The sequence below is a fragment of the Protobothrops mucrosquamatus genome, unplaced genomic scaffold (assembly GCF_001527695.2).
Source record: "Protobothrops mucrosquamatus isolate PMUCROS unplaced genomic scaffold, P.Mucros_1.0 scaffold1605, whole genome shotgun sequence".
Classification (NCBI taxonomy): domain Eukaryota; kingdom Metazoa; phylum Chordata; class Lepidosauria; order Squamata; family Viperidae; genus Protobothrops; species Protobothrops mucrosquamatus.
Genome location: NW_015387768.1, coordinates 76,662 through 100,773, shown reverse-complemented (window position 1 = coordinate 100,773; position 24,112 = coordinate 76,662). Strand labels below are relative to the sequence as shown.

Here is a 24,112-nt window from a genome sequence, read left to right as displayed (position 1 = left end):
GGAAAGCTCACAATCTTCTCTATCTGAAGTAAAAAAAGCAACAGCCAGCTTTTTCAAAGTCCTTAAGTAGGTTACCCCAGTTTCTCAAGTAGGACAAAAAACCTCACAGCTCCACCTCAGCTATTTCTAAAATTGAAAAGGAACCATTGGTTTCCTCAAGATGTCCATTGTGTGATCCAGTGAAGATGGACACCCTTGTGCTACGAGAAAAAAAATAATCAGAATACAGGTAATCCTCGAGTTACAACATTTGAGTCCAAAATTTATGTTGCTAAGTGAAACATTTAAGTGTGTTTGCACCATTTATGACTTTTCTTGCCACAGTTGTTAAATGAATCATTGCATTTGTTAATTTAGTAACGTGGTTGTTAAGCGCAGATTCCCATTGATGTCGCTGTCAGGTCACAAAAGCTGATCACATGATCCCAGTGCACTGCAGCAGTCATAAATATATCAACCACTTGCCAAGCATCTGAATTTTGATCATGTGACCATGGGGAGGCTGCAACGTGGTTAAATGTGAAAAACCATAAGTCACTTTTTTTAGTGCCATTGTAACTTTGAACAGTCACTAAATGAACTGTTGTAAGTCGGGGACTACCTGCCCTTTTAGTCTATCTTATCGAAGTCAAGAGCAGCTTCTGTCCAGAAACAAACAGCTGCGGCAATAGGGAGGGCGGGGGGCGCCGCTGCGGGCACTCAAGTGCCTAGGCCTGTCTGCAAAGGTGGTTAGATACCGCTGACGCATTCCCGGATGCATTCAATACCCGTCAAGGAATGAACTCAGCAGAGCGAATTGATGCAATCTCTGCGCGTTAAAACATACACACACACACACAATAACGCTAGCCCTGAGAATAGCTCTGCCCGCACGTCTGAAAGAACCAACATCCCGCCGCCAAAGGAGCAGCCACCGCCGCGGCTCTCCAGCAGGGAAGCAGATTTCCATTCAGCTGTGCTTTTAGCCGCCCGCGCCCCCGCCCCCGCCCGCCCCCTTACTCCAAGCTGTTACCGAGCAAGTCCAATGAAGCAAAGCCGGAGCTTCTTCCCCCCCCCCCCACTCTTCCCTCTCCGACAGCCCTGCCTTTCTTCTGCCATGGAGTAGGAGGATTGGCTAAAGGAGCCAAAGAACACTCCCTCCCAACTTTTTCATTGGCTGGACACCCTGATGGACAGCTCAGAGGGCAGGTGAAAGGGGTATGCGTTTGCCGAGGAGTCATGCGGAGCCGGGGCTGAGAACGGCAGTGGGGATAAGGAGCAGATTTGGAGGGGAGCTGCGGCTGAATTCTAGGGCGTTGAAGCCATGGGAGTGGAAGTCGAGACCATTTCTCCGGGAGACGGTACGGCTCCCTAGTTTTTGCCTCCCTTTGTGACTTTCGGGTTGGGAAAAGAGACTGCGGAGATGGGTGTGTGCGTGTGGAATTGTAGCCCGAGGGAGCTGGAGAGAAGGCGCGCCTCCCGCCGCCGCTTCTGCAACTGCTGCAGGGGCCAAGGTGGTATCTGTGGGGGACGTGCATGCATGTCGGATGTGTGAGAGAGACTGTAGAAAATGAAGGCTTCAGAGGAGAACTGGAAACCAGTATTTGGGACAGGAAGCTGAATTTGAGGTTTTTGTTTTTTTTATCTCGTGAGAGATAAAGGGTGTGCTAGACCAGGGCTTTTCAACCTTTTCATAGATTGTACCACTTTTAAGATAAGACACCATCCGAGTATCACCAGTCGCCTAGCAAGGTGTCAAAAACTTGATGACAAAAAAAAATGAAAAAAAAATGATAAAGTCCTCGACTTAACAATTTGCTTAGTGACTGTTCCAACTTAGGCACTGAAAAAAGTGACTTATGACCATTTTTCACACTTATGACTGTTGCAGCATCCCCAGGGTCATGTGATTTACATTCGGATGCTTGGCAACTGATTCATACTTATGACGGTCACAGTGTCCCAGGGTCATGTGATCACCTTTTGCAACTTTTTGACAAGTGAAGTCAGTGGCGGGNCCTTCCTTCCTTCCTTCCCCCTTTGTGTCTTCCTTCCTTCATCCCATTGTCCCTTCCTTCCTTCCTTCCTTCTTTGTCCCTTCTTTCCCTCTTTGTCCCTGACTTCCTTCCCTCCCTCCCTCTCATTGTCCCTTCCTTCCTTCCTTCCTTCTCTCCCTCCCTCCCTCCCTCCCTCCATGCCCAGGAAGGGACAAAGGGAGGGGGACAGGCTGCCAGCACGGCTGGTGGTTGTCCTGTCGGTGGCCATAGCTTGAAAGGCCACTGTAAATTGCTGGACAAAAGCCGCACAGCATTAAGAACAGAGTGGCGGGAAGATATTTGTAATGAGGTAGGGAGAAAAGCAGGCATCCCCTGAAGGAGATCAGCAAATGGCCCTCGCCCTCTTTACACACCTGTGGACTCTGGGGGAGGGGACGCTGCGAGCGGCATGTCACCAGTTTGCCTCGCCAGGCCGCTCTGTGCGGTGAGAAGTCCGCGGTACTGCCTGTCGAACCCAGGGTGGGGTCTGGGCAGCATAGTGCAGGTAACATGGACTCTCATGCCGGATGGACTAAATTAAACAAAATCTTGAATTAAGGATAGTGGTCAGAGTGGTGTAGCACCTCTCCACGTATTCTTCATGACCTGGATTGAATTTTTGTATACTTGGTCCCTCACCTGTGTTTCCTTTGTCATAATCTGTGCTGGCCGATGCAATCTAGTTTCCTGAAATGTCTTCTGTAGCATTTGATGTAAGTTTAAGATCAGAGTTGGTGAGGAGTTGGATGACTTTCCTCCAGATATTAGGAACTACAACTCGAAGAGAAGGGAAACTTAGAGGCTCTAAAAGGAAAATCTAGGGGGAAAGTGCCAGGAGTAATAACAATGTTGTCAAGCAAGGAAAATTTAAGACTTCCTGATTTAGAATATGGAGGCTGGTGTCTTTCCAGAATGGCATAAAGAAGGAAAAATATCTAGAGGGCTCTATGGGGTCAGTCATTTGCAGTTTTTGGCAAGAGCAGCCACCCCCAGTGATTAGGGTTTATTTAAATTGCATTTGCTGACAGCTGCATAAATCCGAGCATGGTGAAGTAATTTAGTAACAAGCAAATTATAGTGACCATCACCATTTAGCAGACAGAGGAGATCTGTTTCTTGGTGCCAACCTGGAGAAGACTTTTATTCTTGGAGCAGCCAAGATTACAACTGCAGCACTTAGCAGCACAGTCTTGGGAGAATCGGGGGGGGGGGAGTGTTCAATAATTAACAGGAGATCATTAATTATTATTAATGGATATTAAAGAGTGGTGATGCAAACTCATGTTGGTTTGCAAGGTTCTTGCTTTTAAGGGGCATATCTGGTAGCATCTTTTCCAATCAACCCATTTCATTAAAAGGTGTAAAACTTTTGGTGACCCGCAGTTCACTTTAACAGATGCATAACAGAATAAAAGAGTTGAAAGGGACTTTGGAAGTCTTCTAGTCCAACCCCCTGCTCAATCAGGAAACTATATCATTTCAGACAAATGGTTGTCCAATCTTTTCTTTAAAAACTTACAGTGCTGGAGCATTCACAACTTCTGGAGGCAAGTTGTTCCACTGATTTAATTATTCTGTCAGGAAATTTCTCCTTGGTTCTAGGTTGCTTCTCTCCTTGATTAGTTTTCATCCATTGCTTCTTGTCTTGCCTTCAGGTGCTTTCCAGAATGTTGACCCCCTCTTCTTTGTGGCAACCCTTTAGATATTGAAACACTATCATGTCACCCCTAGTCCTTCTTTTCATTAAACTAGGTATACCCAATTCCAGCAACGTAGCATAGAGGTGAGACTGATGTAGAACTTAAATTGGGTTGGGTGCTAGGAGAGGAAGGCAGGTTGGTTAAGCAGGTGCAGCTTACATGTGTGAAGCAAATCACAAGTACTTTACCAATGAACAATGGTAATATGTTAAACTGGTAGTGTTTGTTAATATCCCACACCCCTCTTAATTTGGAAAAAGTTCACTTTCTGATTTTTTTGCCATCATAAACTAGCACAGCTTTCCTCCTACGGGGTCCAGTGTTGAGGATAATGAGTTTCATAGATGGCAGACTGACATTGATGTGGGTGGCATGGGCAAAACCTGGTTTTATGATATCTTTACAGAATTTTACATGTAAAATTTTTGTTTAGCATATCTCATGACACAAAAATGACTCCTGTGAATTTCTAAAATAGTTACATATGCTTGTCCTTAGCTATAAAGTTTTTGCAAGTTTTCAATCTTTAATACAGTATTTGAATGAAATGATAACAAGGTTTGGAGGAATAATAAGGCCTTCACAAGACTTCAGTTTCTATTAATCATGATGAATATTTAGCACTTCCTGGTTCAGAGGAGAAGGAATATTTCTGATGGTTAGTTGCTGGGAAAATTAAAAAAGTGAACTATTGTTTTCCAGTTAAGATTATTAGCTTTTCAGAGGCATTAAGTTTCCATTGTGGGAAATAGGCCATTAATGTGAACTGAGATTTTTTTTTCTGTTATCCTGCTCAGATAAAATCAAGAGCCTTTCTTTAATAATTGCTGAGCAAATAGGTTTTAAAGGAGATGTGTAGCAGGGATCTTAGAATAAGATAATTTACTGCCTCCATTTGTGGCTGGTTGATCTGTCAAAAACATTAGTCTATGATGATCTATACAAACGTCTGATCAAACTGCTATTCTGGAAACATTTGTTTAATTAATGTTATTTAGTAAAAAGACTGTTGATTTCTGTATACAAGCTAGTTTATTATTTTGGTTCATTACACAGTGCCAGATGTTCAGACTGAATTTGTTATTTTTATCCATCTATGAGTCTTTCTCAAGGACCTGGGATAGGGAGATGTGGATGTGTTAAAGGTATCATTATTATTTTATTTATTTGTATAAATTATTATTATTTATTATTTTTACAAATAATTCAAAGTGGTGAACATATGCACCACACCTTCCTCCTCCTATTTTCCCAAGTGACAGCCTGTGAGGTGAGCTGGGCTGAGAGAAAGTGAGTGGCCCAAAATCACCCAGCTGCTTTCATGGCTGGGGTGAAATTGAACTCATGGTCTCCCGCTTTCTAGCCTGGTGCCTCAACCACTAGACCAGGGGTAGGCAACCTTGGTTCTTTTATGACTCGTGGACTTCAACTCCCAGAATTCCTGAGCCAGCCATGCTGAGGGGAAAGGGAGAGGTTTCCAAGCTGAGCCATGCTGGCTCAGGAATTCTGGGAGTTGAAGTCCACGAGTCATAAAAGAGCCAAAGTTGCCTACCCCTGCACTAGACCAAAGTAGTTTATATCATGCTTAAAAAAACCCTTTAACTTTTAATAAAAGGTACAAGGAATAATGATTTATTCCTTCTATTCCTTTTCAGTAGTCACTTTGGTTTTTTGGTAATGTTAATAATGTTTTGTTTCTGACGATCAGGCTAAATTCCCATGTAGTCTAGACTTCCTTTAAAACTTAGTTCCCGAGAAACCCAGTTTACCTGACTATAACAGCTGATTAAATCTTAGATTTTTTTTTTCTTTTTCAAAGTATAGCAAGAAGAGACTACTGGACATTTCCATGGCATATTCTCAGTTTGTTGGGCTTAAGAAAAGCTTGTAGTGATTAACACAAAGTAGGTGCCTCCTGGGATGCATTTTACTAGAGACCACAACAGATATGACAACGGGTTGATATGGAAGGTTTTCCCCAGGGAGATAGAATTTTGAAAACCTGAGTCTGAGGAATGCCAGTATGAAGGGAATAATAAAGAGACATTACACTGATTGTGTGTGTGTTTGTGTGTGTGTATGATTTTGCAGTGTGTGACTTTACATGTACAGACTGTTTGGCTTTTACTACTAGTGTTAAAAACTAAACTGAATTATTGAACTGCTTTATATTTTTCTTATGTAGTTTTACGTATTGATTTATTCTGCTTTATCTTTTAAAAAGAGTTTATTTTTACCAAAGAGATATTTAATAAGTTCTTTTAAAGCATGTTTTATGTTTTTAACAGGAAGGACTTTCCCAAAGAAAGGCCAAACATGTGTAGTCCATTACACAGGTAAGGTCCATTGTGAACAAAGTGATATGTTTATTTTTATTGCTTATTTTAATATCCTATACACCCCCTCTCCCTCTCTCACATTTATGTTTAGGAATCAGTGGCATCCTAATCCACTCAATACCTATTTTTAGATTAACATAAATTCTATTAATTTATGTGAACTTGATCATTGATATTGATTTCAGCTATATGCTCACCTACCCACTCCACTTTGTAAGAATGACCTTGATGGAGATAGAGGTTGAGGCTATAAATTGGAAAAACAGCAATTTAGTATAATTTGAACAGCAAAAATAGTTTAGTTCTATTGCTAGTGTGCTACTTTCCCCATCCTTGAGTTTAATGCCCTTCCCCAGTCATTTATGGCAGGATAATAGTGAGGAGGAGGAGGAGTGGTAAGTGGCAGTGTCTTTGAGGTATGAAGAGGTAGAACTCCTCTTGATTCCAGAATGAATTATGGAAGCTTTAAAAACTATCAAGCAAGGAGCATTAGTATCCAAGGATTTCTTTATCTTTACAGATGTGTCAACCGATTTAAGAAGTTATAGTACAAAAGAATTCCTTCCAGTATAGTCAATATTATTCCAGTAAAGACTCCATCAAAATCTCAGAGCAGATTGTACTAATAGTACCAAATATTTACTCCCAACATTTGAGGCAGGTGTTTCCAAAATGATGCAATGTTCTAGCTCTATGTCTAAATTATAGAAAAAAATTGAGCTACTTGGAAGTGTGATATGGTTCATAATATGGCTGTTCAGATCCTGTTTATCCTCTCCTGATAAGAATTGCCACATGTAGTATATATTTATATTTATGCAGCTAAGCTAAGTGTAAAACTGGGAATGACCATGTGGGAGTAGACTGTTATAACATCAGTTCTTGCAAACAGTAATTGTATCAGAAGTAAATTGGATCTGGTACTTTGCTGCTGTAATTTTGGTGCAAATACAGTGACTTTCAAACTGTGATAGAATAGGATCAAAAAGCGATGGCTATTAAACTTGCATTAGAAGCAATGCTTTTTTTCTAAAAAAAAAAAAAAAAGGTGCCGGAACTCACACACGTCATACAACCCGCCTTGCCTACTCTACAAGGTTCCATCCCAAAAAGGTACCGAAACTCCGTTCTGGGCATTCTATGAGAAAAAAAGCCCTGATTAGAAGTATCAAGAAGTCCACACTTGATCATGAATCTCGCTGGCTGAATTTGGTCCAGTTATCCTCCCTTGAGCCAACCTATATGAAGGGCTGCTTTGGAGATAAAATTAGGGGAAACAGTTGTGTATGTGATAGAAATAAAATCAATGTGGGGAAAAGGTAGAATATCAACACAATAAATGAAACTTAGTACAGAATTAGAGTGAGCATATTCTTCTCCAAGTCTGATACTAATCTAATAGTCAAATATTTGTGCGCTCTGGGATGAAAGATACTTTTCATATATTCTCCCCTCTCCTTCTGTACCAGAAATGTTGTTTGGCTTTTCTGTGATTCCTTCTACACTTTTTCCCTCTCATGTTTAAATTGTGCACTGAAGCTCATGAATCCATTTGATTCAAGACAGAGCAAGCTTGGGGACTATAGCAAGTATACTTTTTGATACGGGAAGGAAACCAGGTGCCTGATAAAGAGATATAATCTAATATGTATCCTCCTAGCTAGATGGAAGACATCTATTACAGTGTAATGCAAATTGCACTGCAAGTAACATTACTGAAAATTGCATCACCACACACATTGTAATTGTGCCCTAAGAAAGATAAGCCAGCCAAAACTGGATTAGCTACAAAAAACCCCCTGCAGTTTTATTGTTTTTGCAAAGCTTCATCTTTTAAAACTGTTGTAACCTGAGGTGGGATGTTCATTTATATGGCAAAGGTTCATAAATCATTTTTCACTACATCATTACCATGCCTCAAAAGATGGAGATTTTTCTTTTCTCAGAAAATTGTAATGACATCTGAAAATGTATTGCCAAGACTTGTGGGGGTATTTAGTGATCCTTAATAGCAGAAAAAAAATAGTTTGTACGCTCTGTGTAAAATGTGTCTTCTGAGACTCTGCAGAAACAGTTGTTTTGAAAAGTCCCAGATCTAGTCAATAGAATTCCCATTTTGCTTCTTCAGTGTTCTGTTTTTTAGAATGAGAGAAACTTAAGAGGACTACGATGTTGTGAATTGAATTACGATTAATTTATATTGGCAATCATACTTTGAAAATAATTAAGGTGGTAGTTCTTGCTTTCATATTTCATCTTCCTAACAGGATTGATAAATTATTAGTGTTTGTGGCTTTAATTTAAAATGAAATGGGCCAAAACTTTAGTAGTATCTGCGCTTTATGGGATACTTACACTATAGAAGTAAAGTAAGCAGAAATATATACAGGTAGTCCTCTATGACCATAAATGAGCGTAGAATTACAGTTATAAGTCATTGCAGTTGTAAGTCAAGGCACCATGTGACTGAATTAGAAGTTACAACTTTTAACTAATGACATCATTAAGCAAATGCAGCAATCGTTAAATGAATCCATTTTCCTCAGTTTTACTCATTATATGCTGGAAACCAGAAGTAAATGCTCTAAACCAGTATAAAACGTTGCAAATCATGTTTACCTGCTGGGGGATGCTGCAAATAGCTGTAAAAGTGATCTAGATATGATAATAAGTCAAGGACTACAAGTAACTGACTATAATATAAACAGTGGTTTATATTATTTCTATTTTAGCAGTGCTATAAACATAGCCATTCATGTGATTTATGGCTAGCATTTTATGATAACTTAGGCAATTGTTGTATATTTAGTTTACTATGGGTTGGCAGTGTGTGAAATTAATGAATGTAAGCTTTCCTCCAAAAGACAAGTTTTGTCCAAGGAAACTATGGAGAAAATATATGGTCTATGGCTGTGTGGCAGCACACTGGCACTGTAGTGGCTACAACTACAAATTCCATTCCATTCTCAACAAGAATAATAGGATCACTGTTTGTGGGAGATGTAGTCTCAAATATTTGGAGGGCATCAGTTGCCACCCTATTTTGTACCATCACATCCAAATGTTTGGATGGTTTCCATCCTGATAATGTTCAAGAAGCTTGTAGAGATTTTGGCTATTATCCCAAGATTTTGGGCAAGATAAAGTGCTGCTAAGATGGGGTATTTTGGTTGTATGTTGTTTTGAAGCCGGTCTTGATTTTTTTTTTGTCTTTTATAATTTATAAAGAAAAGTTCTAATTATAAGCTGCCCACAGTCATTGGCAGTCAAGTGACTATGTATAAAAACCATCTTTGTGTTGAGGAAAGCTACCCCTTTTGGCTGTGGGCTTGCCATAGCTCTTTAAAGGGTGAACACTGATTCTAAAAGAGAGACTAGCACTCTAGCTGTATTGCTGACACCTGTCCCTTCACATGTTATTTCCTCTCCATGAGATCAGAGGATGTGTGAAAATACAGTGTAGTGTGAAAAGTATGAGTGATTGGAAATAAGGCATAGAGGTGATAATATGTGAATAATTGCTGGTGCGATTAAGTAGCTCTTGATGCATCAGTTGGGTCTCTCAGTTGGATATGAACAGCTGCTAGTACTGTGTCAAGTAGAAAAAGAAAAACAATTAAAAATCAATCCTATCTTTTTCTGTCTCAAGATCATTTTTAAGGACAGAGACTTTTTAAAGGGACAGACTTTTCTGATTTGTGAATATGGTATACACGGAGATGGCTAATAATGGAAACTTTTTAGCTTCTAGCCCAATTTTCTGTGAAATTCATATTTATAAAAAATGTAAAGAAAATTCTCAGCTTAGGCTTTATTGTCTTTTAGTTGTCCAGCTCTGTCAGTGGCTCTTACAGAGGCTGAAAAGTTGGAGGGGGGGATATTGCTTCTTCTAGAAAAAATGTTTGCCTGCCTCATCATAGATGCACCAAAGATGACTGTTTTTCATAACATTAATAATCTTTGAAAATGATTCTGGCTTATAGCCAGTTTGCCTTTATGCAGCATGCCCTGATCTTTTCCCCCTCACAAGTGACAATTGGCAAATGTTACAGTTAATGCTATTAAAATGTTTCTGTACAAGATACTAGCAACCCAGCAGCTTCCCCTTTTAGTGCTGCTTCTTGTTGAAACACAACACGAGTGAGCATTTTGGATGGCCTTTTCCCCATTCAAAACTAATCCAGAAAAAGCACAACATTTAACCATGTATTGTGGGGGTGGAATTTATGAAGATGTCGATTCATCTTCCTTGGTGTTTGAAGCTCTTAAGCTCAGTCTTGTGAAAACGTGTGTATAAGGTGAGAAGGTCGCTATAAATCTGTGAGAAGGTCGCTATAAATCTGTTTGTTGTGGGGAGGAATGGGGCAGAATGACATGTGGGAAAAAGATCTTGGGCTCAGAAGTGCAGTCTGCATCTGGGACTGAGTCACTATTCTCTGTGTCAGGGCATCCTGTGCAGACATTCTCCACAGGTCAAGGTAAGCCGATGCAGGTCACTAGTTCCTCTGATTGTATCTTTGGGTTTATATTAAGCACTAGACTGACTTCCCACCTGCAGTCTCGCTTGACTTCTGTAAATATTTTTGCTGCTGGTATCTATTGTTGGCAGGGGACACCAGCTGAGCGTTCTCTTAAACCTTTCCTTGATGGGTGGCTCTGTGCCAGTGGAAACCAGACTCTCTTGCTTGGGCTGCTGGGGAGTGCAAGGGTGAGCAAAATTAAGATAAGCAGTAATGTCCTAAGTACGGTTTTCCACCAAATGCTTCCTGCATGGAGGAACAAGTGTTGTACTTCTATATTTTAAACACAGAGTGGTTTATATGGTTGCTTCCGCTAGTACCCAGCAGGGTCCAATTGGTTTCCTTAAAAAAAAAAGAAGAAGAAGAATGATTGTCTGCAGCTCAGGTTGTGATAGGGTGTGGCGTGGTAGGGCTGTTGGTGGTGATGAGAAAGTCTGTTCATCCACCCAGAAAGAGGGAAAAGGTAAAGAGAGAGAATGGGAACATCTTGTGAGAGGGGGAGAGTACATTCTGCTTATTTTTGTATTGTGGCCTGGCTGGGAGACATTTGCAAAAGCACAACAGTTTCTCCACATTCCAGATATTCCCCCAGTAAAAAATGTTGGGGATGTTACTGTACAGAATGCAATTTTTTCAGTGGGCTTGAAGGCTTTAACTGAGTTCCGTTTTCTTATTAAGAATACCCTATACCAGGGGTAGGCAACCATGGCTCTTTTATGACTCGTGGACTTCAACTCCCAGAATTCCTGAGCCAGCATGGCTCAGCTTGGAAACCTCTCCCTTTCCCCTCAGCATGGCTGGCTCAGGAATTCTGGGAGTTGAAGTCCACGAGTCAGAAAAGAGCCAAGGTTGCCTACCCCTGCCCTATACAGTACAGGTAGTCCTCACAACCACAACTGAATCCAAAATTTCTGTTGTTAAATGAGACATTTGTTAAGTGAGTTTAGCCCCATTTTACGACCTTTCTTGCCACAATTGCTAAGTGAATCACTGCAGTCAATAAGTTAGTAACATGGCTGTTAAATGAATCTGGCTTCCCCATTGACTTTGCTTGTCAGGAGGTCACAGAATGTGATCACATGACCTTGGGAAAACAGCAACAGTTATAAATATGAACTAGTTGCCAAGCATCTCAATTTTTATCATATGGTCATGGGGACATTGCAAAGGTCGTAAGTGTGAAAAACGGCCATAAGTCACTTTTTTTTCATTGCCGTTGTAACTTTGATCACTAAATGAACTTTTGTAAGTTGAGGACTACCTGTAAGTAAAGGCATCAACCTCACGTATCCTCAGAAATAAGCCATATTGGCCTCAGCAAAACTTTATTTATGGAAGTTTGTAAAGTGTATATAAGTCATGTAAAATCCCATTTAGGAAACATGATAGAATGTAACATCTGTATCTCTCTGCTTTGGGAGCTTTAGAGAAGGTGGGCTGTATATACATTCTGAGAATATATAATTGCTAGGAAAGCAGTGAATAGAGAGTTGGGTTTGGTTCAGCTTTTAACCGTTGGCTGGAGTTTGCTGTTTGTATGTTAAGAAGTTGCTGTCTCCCAAGTTTGTTTTCTGAAACTCTGCTTTCTGTCTGGGAATATGACTAACAACTGTTTTCTTTTCTTGCGGGTGATACTAAAAATAAAGGGTAGAATACAGCATTTTATTTTGTCTCCTTGCAAAAACAGGTGGTTGAAGGGGAGTATGCATGAGTTTGAAAAAAAATGGGATAAAAGCAAAAGTGATAGTGCGGATTATACAAGAGAAAATAAAGGAATGAGCTAGAAAAGAGGTGGTTAAAAAAAAGGGGATAATTTGGTTTGAGTAAAAGGAGGAAGAGAGAAGACTTGGCTTGGATAGTCCTGACAACCTTATTTCCCTGAGCTAGTCCAGAGTTTATGTGTGAGAACTTACCAGATTGCTTCTGTATTTTTGTGTTGAAGTTCATCAGATAATATTCTATATTTGTAAGTCTACTGAGAGACTTACAAATTTAACACTTAATAAATACTGTACAGCTATCGCTTATGCTTGCAGTTTCTCATATTTTACTGTTTTGGGGTACATTGACTATTTAAGTTCCATCAAATTGTTGTTGACTCTTAGATTTTCTCCCTAACTTGGTCTTCCAGCAGTGCACCCATTGCTGCTGTAACTGAATCCATTCACCTTGCTACTGATCATCTTCTGTTTCTTTCCACCTTTCCCAGCATTAGAGTCTACTCCAGAGAAATAGGTCTTCACGAATGAAGGCGAATATATATGTCCCAGGATAATGTGGCAAGATCCAATCTGGGTCGGTCACCTGGACCAGAGGTTTACTTTTCCCAGCTTTTGGACTTGTGCTGGAGCCCATCCTCAGGGAACTTCTCTCTACTGGAATCTAAAACTTCTCTCTTACAACTTAAGTTAGTGGGACAAATTCAAGAAAAAGAAAACCCACTTCTGAATAGTCAAAGCAATTTGAGATAAGGTCTTCATGTAACGTGTTCAAAGTAGGATAATTTAAGTATTGTTATTTTTGCCTCATTGAAAACTCTGGGTTAATTTGTTTGATTAACCACTTATTTGTTTTCTTGGCTGTCCATCTCATTTTCAGTAGTCTTCTCCAATACCAACAGAAGTAGGCAAAATACTTCAAACACAAAATGTTTCATCTTTGGAAAGGGCCTAACAGGACATTCGGAAGGTGGAACATTTTTGCCTCAAAACATTTTGCATATCTCTACAGGTAACATATATGTGAAAGTTTAACTGGCAACTTTTGTGTTTAAGTAAGAGAAATGGTACAGCCAGGTATGAAAATTGGCTTTTTTTCTTCGCCTCCATATTTCTTATCTCAAATGGGCTTTGAAAATCAAATGGCTTCAGAGGAAGTTCTTTTTTGCCAAATTAAGTTCAGATACTCTGCTAATGTTATTTGGTATCTAGCCGAGGAATTTGTGAAAAGCATCTTGGAATGAGTCACTAGTGAAAAAGGGATATAAAAGGTTTTTGTAAAAAAAAGCATTTACAATATTGGGCTGCATCAGTGGAAGCATTTTTTTTTGTACAACCCATACAATTCCATTATATTTTGCATTGGTCATACTTGATAGTTTTGTTCAGATCTTGGCATTAAAATGTAAGAATTCAGGCAAACTGGAATGAGTTCTGAAAAAGGCAAGATAGATGATAGAAGGGGAAAAAAACCCTGAAGTATGATAGTATTTATCTTTTTAAATACCTGATAGAAAGTCATATAGAAGGCCAAGACCAAGTCTTTGTTGTTTCCAACGTGGGACAAGACATAAAGTACTTAAGATAGTGAGCCAAATTCAAGAAAAAAAACCCCCAAGGCCTTCTGAATAGTAAGAGCAATTTGAGATTGGAACCAGTCATTTAGAAAAGTCATAGACTCCTCTTCTGGGCATGTGTTCAAGCAGATGCTGGTCAGCCATCTGTTAAGAATGCTTGAATTTGGAATCCAACACTACGTGGGGGAGGGAGTCTTTGACAGTCTAAATGGCCTCTTCCAATTTAGTAATGGGTAACTCTAATCAGAGGTTAATATGGGCTTTTCCCTTATGCTTAAACCTGTCTTTCAATCTTCTTTTGCCCTTGACAGTTCCATTTGAGGGCAATTTTCTCTATGTGTTCACAATATTTCCTTTATGAATGTATCTTTTGATGCATCCATAGATGATCAATCCCTAGATGTGCTCGCTACTTGAAACGTTATTGGCTGTTTATTTATTATTAAATTTATATGTTGCCCATCTCACAGTTTAAGGTGACTCTGAGAGCAGATTCACTTATTACCGTACTTTTCAGGGAAACATTATTATCCTATAAGTATAGGATAATTATAGGATAATAATTAATGTTATCCTGAAAAGTAGTAAGTGAATCGTAGGCCCACAGCAGATGTTTGCTGATCAGTGGTACAAAGGGGCATATTGGGAAAGACAGTTGTACAATATGGAATAAAGTATCTAAAATTTCATTGGAGATATAAAAATTAGACAGAAAAGTCTATACTGTATGTTGGTACTATAGAGAAATGGACAAGATAACTAGTATATTTCCTGCCTACAAAAGATTAATGGCTAATGCATAAGATGAATAAATGCAACAGTCTGCTTCAGGTCATTCAGTATTTTGCAATGTCATACAGAACATTAACTTCGGTAGTAAATCTCAAAATAATCCCTGTGGCTCACATAGCCCCATTAAATTGATAAAGAACTGAGTTGCAGCTGCTCATTACCATAGGAATAAAAACAAAGGTTGCTTTTTCACAAAGACTGTGTGGCATATCTGAAGAGAACATGTAGAATTCAATAATAAACCAAACATATGTCATTTGCATATAATGCATTAACTGCTTTATTGTGCCACTCGCTAACCAGAGATCTCTGGGCACTTGACCAGGTGACAGTTATGACCACAAATCACGTAAATATAATATTGATATATTATAATTGGAAACAAGTTAAAATAGCCTTAGAATAATAGCCTGGATTTCAGTATGCTTTTTGCAGAAAGGGAAGAGTGTTGAGCTAAGAGATAGTGGCTTGTCGAAAGCCATATAATAAGTTCAGCATGACAAACAACTTCACTTCATTACTAAGGAGGCTCATGCTCTATGCCAGGCACGTCCAGCCCTCAGGCCACACGCAGCCGTGGAAAGATAGTAATGCAGCCCCACAAGATTGTAAACTTTTAAACATTATTATCTGATTTATATGCATTAACTATATTATAGAGATTTTATACAGCCCAAAACAATTCCTCTTCACTCAGTGTAGCCCAGGCAAGCCAAAAGGTCTATGCCATATAGATAATGATCTATACAAGTTGGAGCAGACATGTCAAACTCGCGACGTCACGTGACGTCGTGCAACGTATCAGGAGAGTTTTGCCATTGCCGGCAATGGGATGGGCGCGGCTTCCGCATGATGCATCCGGCCCACAGGCCGGCAGTTTGACATCCCTGAGTTGGAGCAATAAGGAATGGATTAATAAGGAATCTGCTGTCAGATTTTATTTTGATGCAAATGTTTAGAAGGACTATTCAGCAATCTCTTTTCTTGTTGCAGTTTTTAGCTTTGGTCTGATCCAAGTATTTTGGGAAGCAAAGAAGGAGATAAAGACTGATAGCAGTACTGATCAAAATGGCTAAGTTTCCTAGACTAAAGATAAGAATGTTACAGGTTACTGTATCTTTCCTGTCTTTTCTTGTGACAAATGCTTTGGTGGTTGGAGTACTGAATAAAATAAGTGCTCTAAATTTTTTTCTTCTTATTCTCCATACCACATCACCCTTTAATTTTTTACCTTCTTTTTTATGTATATCCATTTATGGACAATTACAATAAAATAAGCTGGGGGTGGTAAAAATTTATCCTATAAAGAACCACACATACCAGCCTACAAATGAAGCACAAATAATTTCTGAATACAAAATACACGGAATATTCCATGGTTTGGGAAAGCTAAATGTATCTGAAAGCAGTCCACTACATTTCAATATCAAAATGACAGTAATATTAATTTCAGATATAGTGCCCAATCCAATCCTGCCAGATTGCTGACTTGCATCTCTGAAATGTATGGTATCAAGGCAGTCAGTGCCACTGCCACAGTCTAAGATCCTACGTGCTGCATTGGTTAGAGGAGGACATAGGAAGCAGCAATTAACTTGCAAGCCTTGCAAAAAAATTTGCACTCGGTGACTGTCTGTGCTAGAGACGATGAGCAATTCTAAAGCCAAAGCCGTATTGGGTTTTTAAAATCGTGACAGGCTCGTAGCAAGAGCTATTAATAGCAGTGACAGAACAGACATTCCCCAAATAACAAGCTACAAAATATTTTACTGCATTTATGGGACCCGATCAGGATTTAGAAGAAAATGAAAATCTTGCTGGAAAGTCAGGAACGAACTGTTCCCTTGATCCGTAAAACGTGTACTCGAAATAAAGGCAAAACTCTCCATATCACATGCCTTTACGACGTTTTAGATTATGGTTAAAAACAGCTGCAGCTATATTAGGGTTTGGCAGATGTTCATACTATCTGCTGGCAGTTTAATTTGTCAGCTAAGCCGTAAGTCCTGAGGGTGCCTGAGGCATCAGCACATCTTTGCTGCAGCAATACCTCATAATGCAGTTGAATGTTCTAAATTGTGTTCTCATGATTAGAAAACCCTAATTACTCAGATGGGCTGCAAGGCATGAAAGGAGCAATACTGTATGGTAATGTTTCCTTGATCATGGATATGACCCCGCTCGGTTACAGGGTAGTGACTAGTATCAACTTTTTACATATCAAAGAATAAGGAGAGATTCGTTTTTTGCCTTGCAGTCTACATTATATCAGTTTAGATTATTGTCTCCTAGGCTAGCTCATTTTCTGCACTAGCCCCACAGTTGGAAAGAAAACCTGTTTAAATCGTATTTTGTGGGGAGCTAAGGAGCGAATGCATCCAGCTCTTCCTGCCCTCACAACTCTCTTGAGAAAATTTAGAGCAACCTGCCTCTTATCTTATTTGCCAATCAGGCAGGCATATTTTTATTCTATACGTATAATCTTCTGTTTAACTGAGAGTAGTCTTGGAGAGTTGAGTTTCTGGTAGTGACATTATTTAAAAAAAAATGAATAGGAGAATGAAAACATAGTACTTAACCTATAATACTCTGGTGTCTTCCTGATGAGTTGGACTAACTTCCATAATGAAGCATTTTTGCTATGAAAGAGTTTATATTGCAATCAACATTCAGACTACAAGAAACAAATATATTTTCATTATATTTATTTTTCACTTTTCTGAACCACCCATGTCCCTCAAGAGCAGTGGTTCTCAACCTTCCTAATGCCGCGACCCTTTAATACAGTTCCTCATGTTGTGGTGACCCCCAACCATAAAATTATTTTCATTGCTACGTCATAACTGTAATTTTGCTACTGTTATGAATCGTAATGTAAATATCTGATATGCAGGATGTATTTTCATTGTTACAAATTGAACATAATTAAAGCATTATATGTAATTATGTGTTTTCTGATGGTCTTAAGCGACCCCTGTGAAAGGGTCGTTCAACCCCCAAAGGGGTCGTGACTCACAGGTTGAGAACCGCTGCTCAAGAGGGACTCTGAGCAATGTACAGTAAAATATTAAAATATAAAAGGGTATATAGAAGTCAAACATTTTAAGAGAAGGCAAGAGATTAAATATCTTTCTTAGAGAACCAGCAATTGAAGGAACATATATACAGTTCCTGTTCATGGCACTTTAAAGTGTGCTTAAATATACTCTTGATTGTTTGATATGCTACATGTAAATGCTAAGATATCAAACATAAAAATACAAGTCAGAGGCTTCAGGAGATAAAGTCTCTTTTTCTCTGCAGCCCTTCATCTCCCCGTCAATCCTTTGTGAGAGTTGGAAGACCCATTAGAATTTATCCTAGCAGAGGGCTATGGCTATGGCGCAGGACTCAGAAAAAATAAGTACCCATACCCCTTACTTGAGAAAAAGTATCTTAACCTTGTGTAAGGCACTACATGTACTTTCACAATCAAATTGCGAGGAGGTCATTGTGATCTGAACTGCAATGAAGAATTGTAAGAATGTACCATTTGATTAAACAGACTTGGAAATATTCTAGAATCTGGAGGTAATGGTAATTTGAAGAACAGAAAATGCACGGTTGTTACTCTCTTACTCTTAGGATTCAGGCATCTTTCCACATTCCAACACTCTCAAGGCAGTTTTGTTTTGTTAGCAAAGTCACATTTCACCAAGTTTCCAAAAAGACAAAGTTTTATCAGTAGGAAGATTTGCTGCTGGGTTTAGAGCAGCAGTGCTATGCAAAATAGCATTGTGTCCAGTTCTCTGAACCCTTTTTATATTTCTGTGATAGATAATCCAACTTTCTTCCCTATCTGCCTGCAATTTCTGCTCTTTGATGCTTTTTAAAGTTTTCTGATTTGTAATAACCCCTTTAAGGCTGAGCCCTGTGATGGCATTAGGCAACAAAACAAAACAAAACAAAAAGCAACGTATATCGGAAAATATATACAATCCCTGCCCAGTGCCCCAAATTTTGTATAAGTTTTCTGCCATCTTATTACTCATTCATCTATTATTAACTATAACATCAGAGTGGTGTCGGTTTATCTGACATGAAAAATCATCCAACATGCAATTTATGAGTGTGAAAAAATAATTGGCCCCAAAATCAGTCAGCACAATTAAAGCATACTTGGCCAGTTGCTTTGTCTATTTCATTAGACAATGACGGCTGGTGAAAATGCATATACATTTTATAAACTTTGACTTCCCTTATCAGAGTGACATTCTCGCTGTATGGGTTCCAGAGACATGTTAGTCCCTGCTCAAAAGAAACAGATGCCTTTCAAAGAGATCCTTCAGGAAAAAGCCACTGCCGCTTGAAGTGTGGGAAAGGTCGTAAAATTATTTTGAAAACTCTGGGGCGCCACAGTCAGAACTTTATCTTCGAATGGAAAGATGTGTCTGCAATGAATCCTCCAAACAGTGGCCAGCGTCTTGTTTTGGCTAAAGCCAATGTTCACAACTTCATCATCAAAAAGACATGGATAAAATGGGATATATGGGATAGCAGTAGGATGTAGAAGTAATATCTCACTAAGAAGAGCGTGACGTTCATTGAAGCTTTGCCAAAAAGCATTTAGATAATCCGCCAGACTTCTGGGGGAATGTTTACGTACAAATGAATTTGAAGGCAAACTTTTCACGCTGCAGAAGTATTGTTATGTCTGGCAGAACTAAACACTGCATTCCACAATAATAATCTCAGACCAGCTGGAACATGGGTTGGGAAACTTTGCTACGTTAGGACATGGGCAATTTGCCCATCACTGAAAGAATAATGAAGTGTACCTTGTATCAGAGAATGTATTACAGAAGGATAGGAATTATAATGTGAAGTATTCAAATCTAAATGGACACCAGGTTCTTTGCACCCAGAATGGCCTTCATTGTACCTGCTCGTAGCTCTTTAAAGGAGCTATGCCTTTTCTTGGACTGACACAGTAGCTATGCAGGCTCAGGAAAATATATGTTTGAGTTATGATGTGTTAAAAGAAGTTGCAGCAGGCATATAAACCTAATTCACAGGGTGACCCTGGACCCATAACTAATATGTTGCACTATTATTAATAATACACTCTGAGCCAAAACCAAACAAAGTCAAATTATGATTTTGTACAATGATTGTGTCCAGTCAGCATCTCTGAACCTAATCTACTTCACAAGTTTTTTGTAGAGAAATGTACTCTTTTTTAGGAGAAGAGTTAGTTAAAAATGTACAAAAGAAAGAAAAAAATAATAAAAAAGTTCCCATTTGGAATAGTTTCCTTGGGGCTATAGACTTTTTTTTTTTAAAGCATGTCTTTATGTCATCTTTTTCCTCGAACAGTGAAAGATCATCTTGTTCATCTTGTAACTGGATACCTTGCTAAAGCCGCTTTGCCTGCCAATCAGTCTGGATGACGCTGGGATCTTATCAAGCAGCAGTACTGGCAGAGGGTAGTTACATAAAAGTGAGAAATTTGCTGCTCCTTCCCAGTCTGGCACTTGAAGTGACAATCCTATTAGAATACTGCCAGGAAATACCTTGCAGTAGAACAGAACCTGAGGGAAAGTTAAATCAAACAAGAAAAAAAAGTGCATGATATGTAGCCTAGCATTAATTGACCTGGGACTGTACAGCATATATATTGATGCAGTGCCCAAAAGTATGGGTACCCTTCCACTTTTCCCTAAAGAATCCTAATTTGCCCTGAAATAAGTTTAAACTGACACAAATAAATGGCATCCACCATTCCATTCTTTTTTCCCTAATCCACAGAGCAGATACTTTGATTCTGATGTATAGGTGACATATTCTTGTAAATAAGGGGAAAGGTAGAGAGATACCAATATTTTTGGCTATATTGTAAGCAGGACTGGCTGCTACTACTGTAGATGCCACCAACCTTTCCTACCTACAGTCTTCAAAATTCCTTGGGCCAGTTTTCTCAACCGTGGCAAGTTGAAGTAGTATGGACTGACTGGGGAATTCTGGGAGTTGAAGTCCATACAACTTTTAAGTTTCCAAGGATGAGAAACACTGTCTTGAGATCTCAACGCCCTTTTAATCCCAGCTTGGCCCTCTGTTAGTTGATCTGTTAGACTAGGCTTCAGCGTACCCCGTTCCCAGTCTCCCTTGTGATAAACTTGTCCATTTTGTTTAGACTCAGGTAAGCATCTTCCTGTTGTTAACTCAGGCCTGATAAGAACAGGAAATGTTTATGTTGCTTTGACAGGAATGCTGCAGAATGGAAAGAAGTTTGATTCCTCCCGAGATCGAAACAAGCCTTTCAGGTTCAAAATTGGTAGACAAGAAGTCATTAAAGGATTTGAAGAAGGAGCTGCACAGGTAAGAGAATTTATGTTTTCAGAGCAGAAAAAGCCACAGTAATAATGCTAACACTGTCATAAATGAAAGAGGAAAAAAAGGGTATGAATTTAGAATCTCTGCAATGTATGTGTTGGCGTGTTACAATTAGTACAGATAGGTAAACAACTACATTTTAGCCCCTGACATTGTTACTCCTAAGGCATGTTTACTTTTAAGTAAATTCAGTGTACTCAACAGAATGCTTCAGATAAGCATTAGATAACCCTAATGTTTTTGCTTTTTTCCTTGGGTTTTCTGCTCAGATTCTCCTCTATTTTATATAATTCCCCCCTTTTGTTCCTATGATTGCTTGATTTCACCCCTGCTTCTACTTTTGGGATCACAATTTCATATGAAACACTTCTGAAGAGAATAAAAGGTAAGCTTAGAAACCTGAATCACCCATGCACCATTTCTGCAACCCTTAAAGTTTTCCAAATGAACTTTGAAGTGCCTTATGAATTTAGGCTATTCTGTACTAATTGAGAAAAGTTAACTAAATTGATAGCAGCAGAGTATTTACTTTGCCTAATATGAGCTGCCCTGCTTCCCACTTTCTTTATGTAGGCAACTTAGAATACCCTCTTTTACAAGGAAGTAAAGGTCCTGTTTAATTTTGCTAATATTTACATATAAGAACAAACTTCTTAGTCACTTCTCTAGGTATTTGCTCCTAACAGCTACCTGTTGTCTCCACCTAGTGGCTTGTATACAAAATTAAATTTAAATGAATATGGCTCACAAAGATAAAATCTCTTTCCTGTCAAGCAGTCTTTTTTTTTTTTTTGTTGGCAATAATACAGGTAGTCCTTGAGTTATGACCACAATTGAGCCCCAAATTTCTGTTGCTAAGCAAGGCAGTTTTTACGTAAGTTTTGCTCCATTTTGCCACCTTTTTTGCCACCGTTGTTAATTGAATCATTTCAATTGTTAAGCGAATCTGGCTTCCTCCATTGACTTTGCTTGTCAGAAGCCGGCTAGGAAGATTGCAAATGGTGATCACATGACTCAGGATGGTGCAACCGTCAATAAATACATGCCAGTTGCCAAGTGCCCGAATTCTGATCAGGTGACCATGGGGATACTGCAACAGCTGTAAATGTGAAAACCAGTGCCGTTGTAACTTCGAATTGTCACTAAAATGGCTGTAAGTCAAGGACTACCTGTATGGCAGTGCTTTCCCGTTGTCTTCTTAGTGAGGTTTTTTTTTCAAATTCCCAGCCAAACAGGAGCATCCGCTGGAATTTACTACTTTTTATCAAAATGATGAAGGGAGCACTGCAACTAATGTGGCCTGCTATCTTAAACCTATTCATTTATTTATTTGTATCCCACCATTATTATTTTTACAAAAAAACTCAAGGCGACAAAACATGTCCAGTATACTTTCCTCCTCTTATTTTCCCCACATCAGCCTATGAGGTGAGTTGGGCTGAGAGAGAGGAAGTGGCCCAAAGTCACCCAGCCAGCTTTCACGCCTAAGGTGGAATTAAAATTTACTATCTCCCAGTTTCTAGCCTGATGCCTTAACACTAGACCAGACTAACTCAGATGGACTACCAAGTGTTTATTAAAGTAGATTTTACCGCATCAGTTAACCTCTTCCACCAGAGCATTCATCTGAGAATTTGAAAATACTTTTATTTTTACCATGGAAATGAAGTGGGCCTGAGTATCCTTTTGTACCATTGCCAATTGCTATATTCTTCCTATAGTGTTTGACCCTGAACGCTGGGTTGATGGATGAATGGGCATGAGATTCTGATCTGGGGATAGTGGCGATGAGGCTTTAAGAATCCTTACAATTTTGAATCCTTACAATTTTGTGGTTCAAAATGGTAGGAAATAAATTTGGCGATATGAATTGCATCTTGATCTCATGATTTGATGTATAGAAACTTGTAACTTCAGCCGTTATTGTCAGTTTTAACACGATACATGCTGGGACATTTGACTCTCAACATTTTTTTTTAACTTTTTCTTCTCTCTTTTTCATTTGATACCATCTAATGCCAGATGAGCCTTGGACAAAGGGCAAAGCTCACTTGTACACCTGATATGGCATATGGAACAACAGGTCATCCTGGAGTTATCCCACCAAATGCTACTTTGATTTTTGATGTGGAGCTGCTCAGGATAGAATAAAATTGGGACTAATAATTTTTAAAAAATCTGTTAATCAGTGTTTTTCCCCCCATTCTTTTTAATGGAAGAAATCTCACTGAAATTTCTATCTTCACTCAAGTTGTCATGCCAATAATGCTTATGAAGTTGTTTTCCCTACTTCCTTTCCCTCTTTTTTTTAAAAAAACTGATTATTGGTATTTGTTCAGTTAGTTGCTTCTTTGCTATGGAATGGAAGTTGTAAATTTTATTTTGCACGTGAAGTTTCAAAATTGTGATTAGAATTATATATAATTGAAAACTATATACAGATTTTACTTATTGAACAACCACTGCCTTATAATCCACTAAAGGAACACCGGTGCTCAGAAAACATGTGTACATTGTGTACACAAGTGGGCATTAGCCAAATCAAGTTACCTGCGCTGCCACTTTTTTCTCAAGCTGTTCCACTTGCGGCTGTTTTAAGTAACTCATGTGAAAACTTTCCAGAATAATAAAATATTGATATTTTATCCCTGTTGACTTTCTCTTGTTTTAAACTACCATAGAGCAAGATTTATTATTTCTGAGGCTATTGAATGGATCAGTCTTACCAACCAAAACCATGCAATCCATAAATCCAAATATAAAGTTGCTTAGATTTGAATTATGCCAATTCCCTATCAGCACACTTCAAAGACTACATATCAAGGGCCATACAATTTTCCAGATCCTCTGAAGCGTTACAGAGAAATCTGCTCCAAATTCCAATGATCTCTGGAGGGCCCGGGACAGAGGGTATTCCTCTGTCCTTGTTCTTTTGGACCTCTCAGCGGCTTTTGATACCGTAGACCACGGTATCATGCTGCGGCGTCTCGGTGAGTTAGGAGTGGGGGGCACCGTTATGCGGTGGTTCTCCTCCTTCCTCACCGACCGCACGCAGTCTGTATTGGCAGGGGGACAGAGG

At 39.1% G+C, this 24,112-nt stretch overlaps 1 protein-coding gene across 1 annotated transcript; it reads left to right on the top strand.

Moving 5' to 3' along the window:
• The first annotated feature begins 1,189 nt into the window (after nucleotides 1–1,189).
• FKBP1B (FKBP prolyl isomerase 1B) lies at nucleotides 1,190–23,666 on the top strand. Its single transcript, XM_015822554.1, has 4 exons — nucleotides 1,190–1,340; nucleotides 6,004–6,051; nucleotides 20,906–21,018; nucleotides 23,056–23,666. The coding sequence occupies exons 1-4, from the start codon at nucleotides 1,304–1,306 to the stop codon at nucleotides 23,182–23,184; spliced, it is 327 nt and encodes a 108-aa protein (XP_015678040.1). The 5' UTR covers nucleotides 1,190–1,303; the 3' UTR covers nucleotides 23,185–23,666.
• The last annotated feature ends 446 nt before the right edge of the window (nucleotides 23,667–24,112 follow it).

Coding starts and splice junctions, on each gene's coding strand:
- FKBP1B (XM_015822554.1), top strand. CDS start 1,304: ATGGGAGTGGAAGTCGAGACCATTTCTCCGGGAGACG. Junction 1,341..6,003: donor GACCATTTCTCCGGGAGACG/GTACGGCTCCCT, acceptor TGTTTTTAACAG/GAAGGACTTTCCCAAAGAAA. Junction 21,019..23,055: donor TTGAAGAAGGAGCTGCACAG/GTAAGAGAATTT, acceptor ATCTAATGCCAG/ATGAGCCTTGGACAAAGGGC.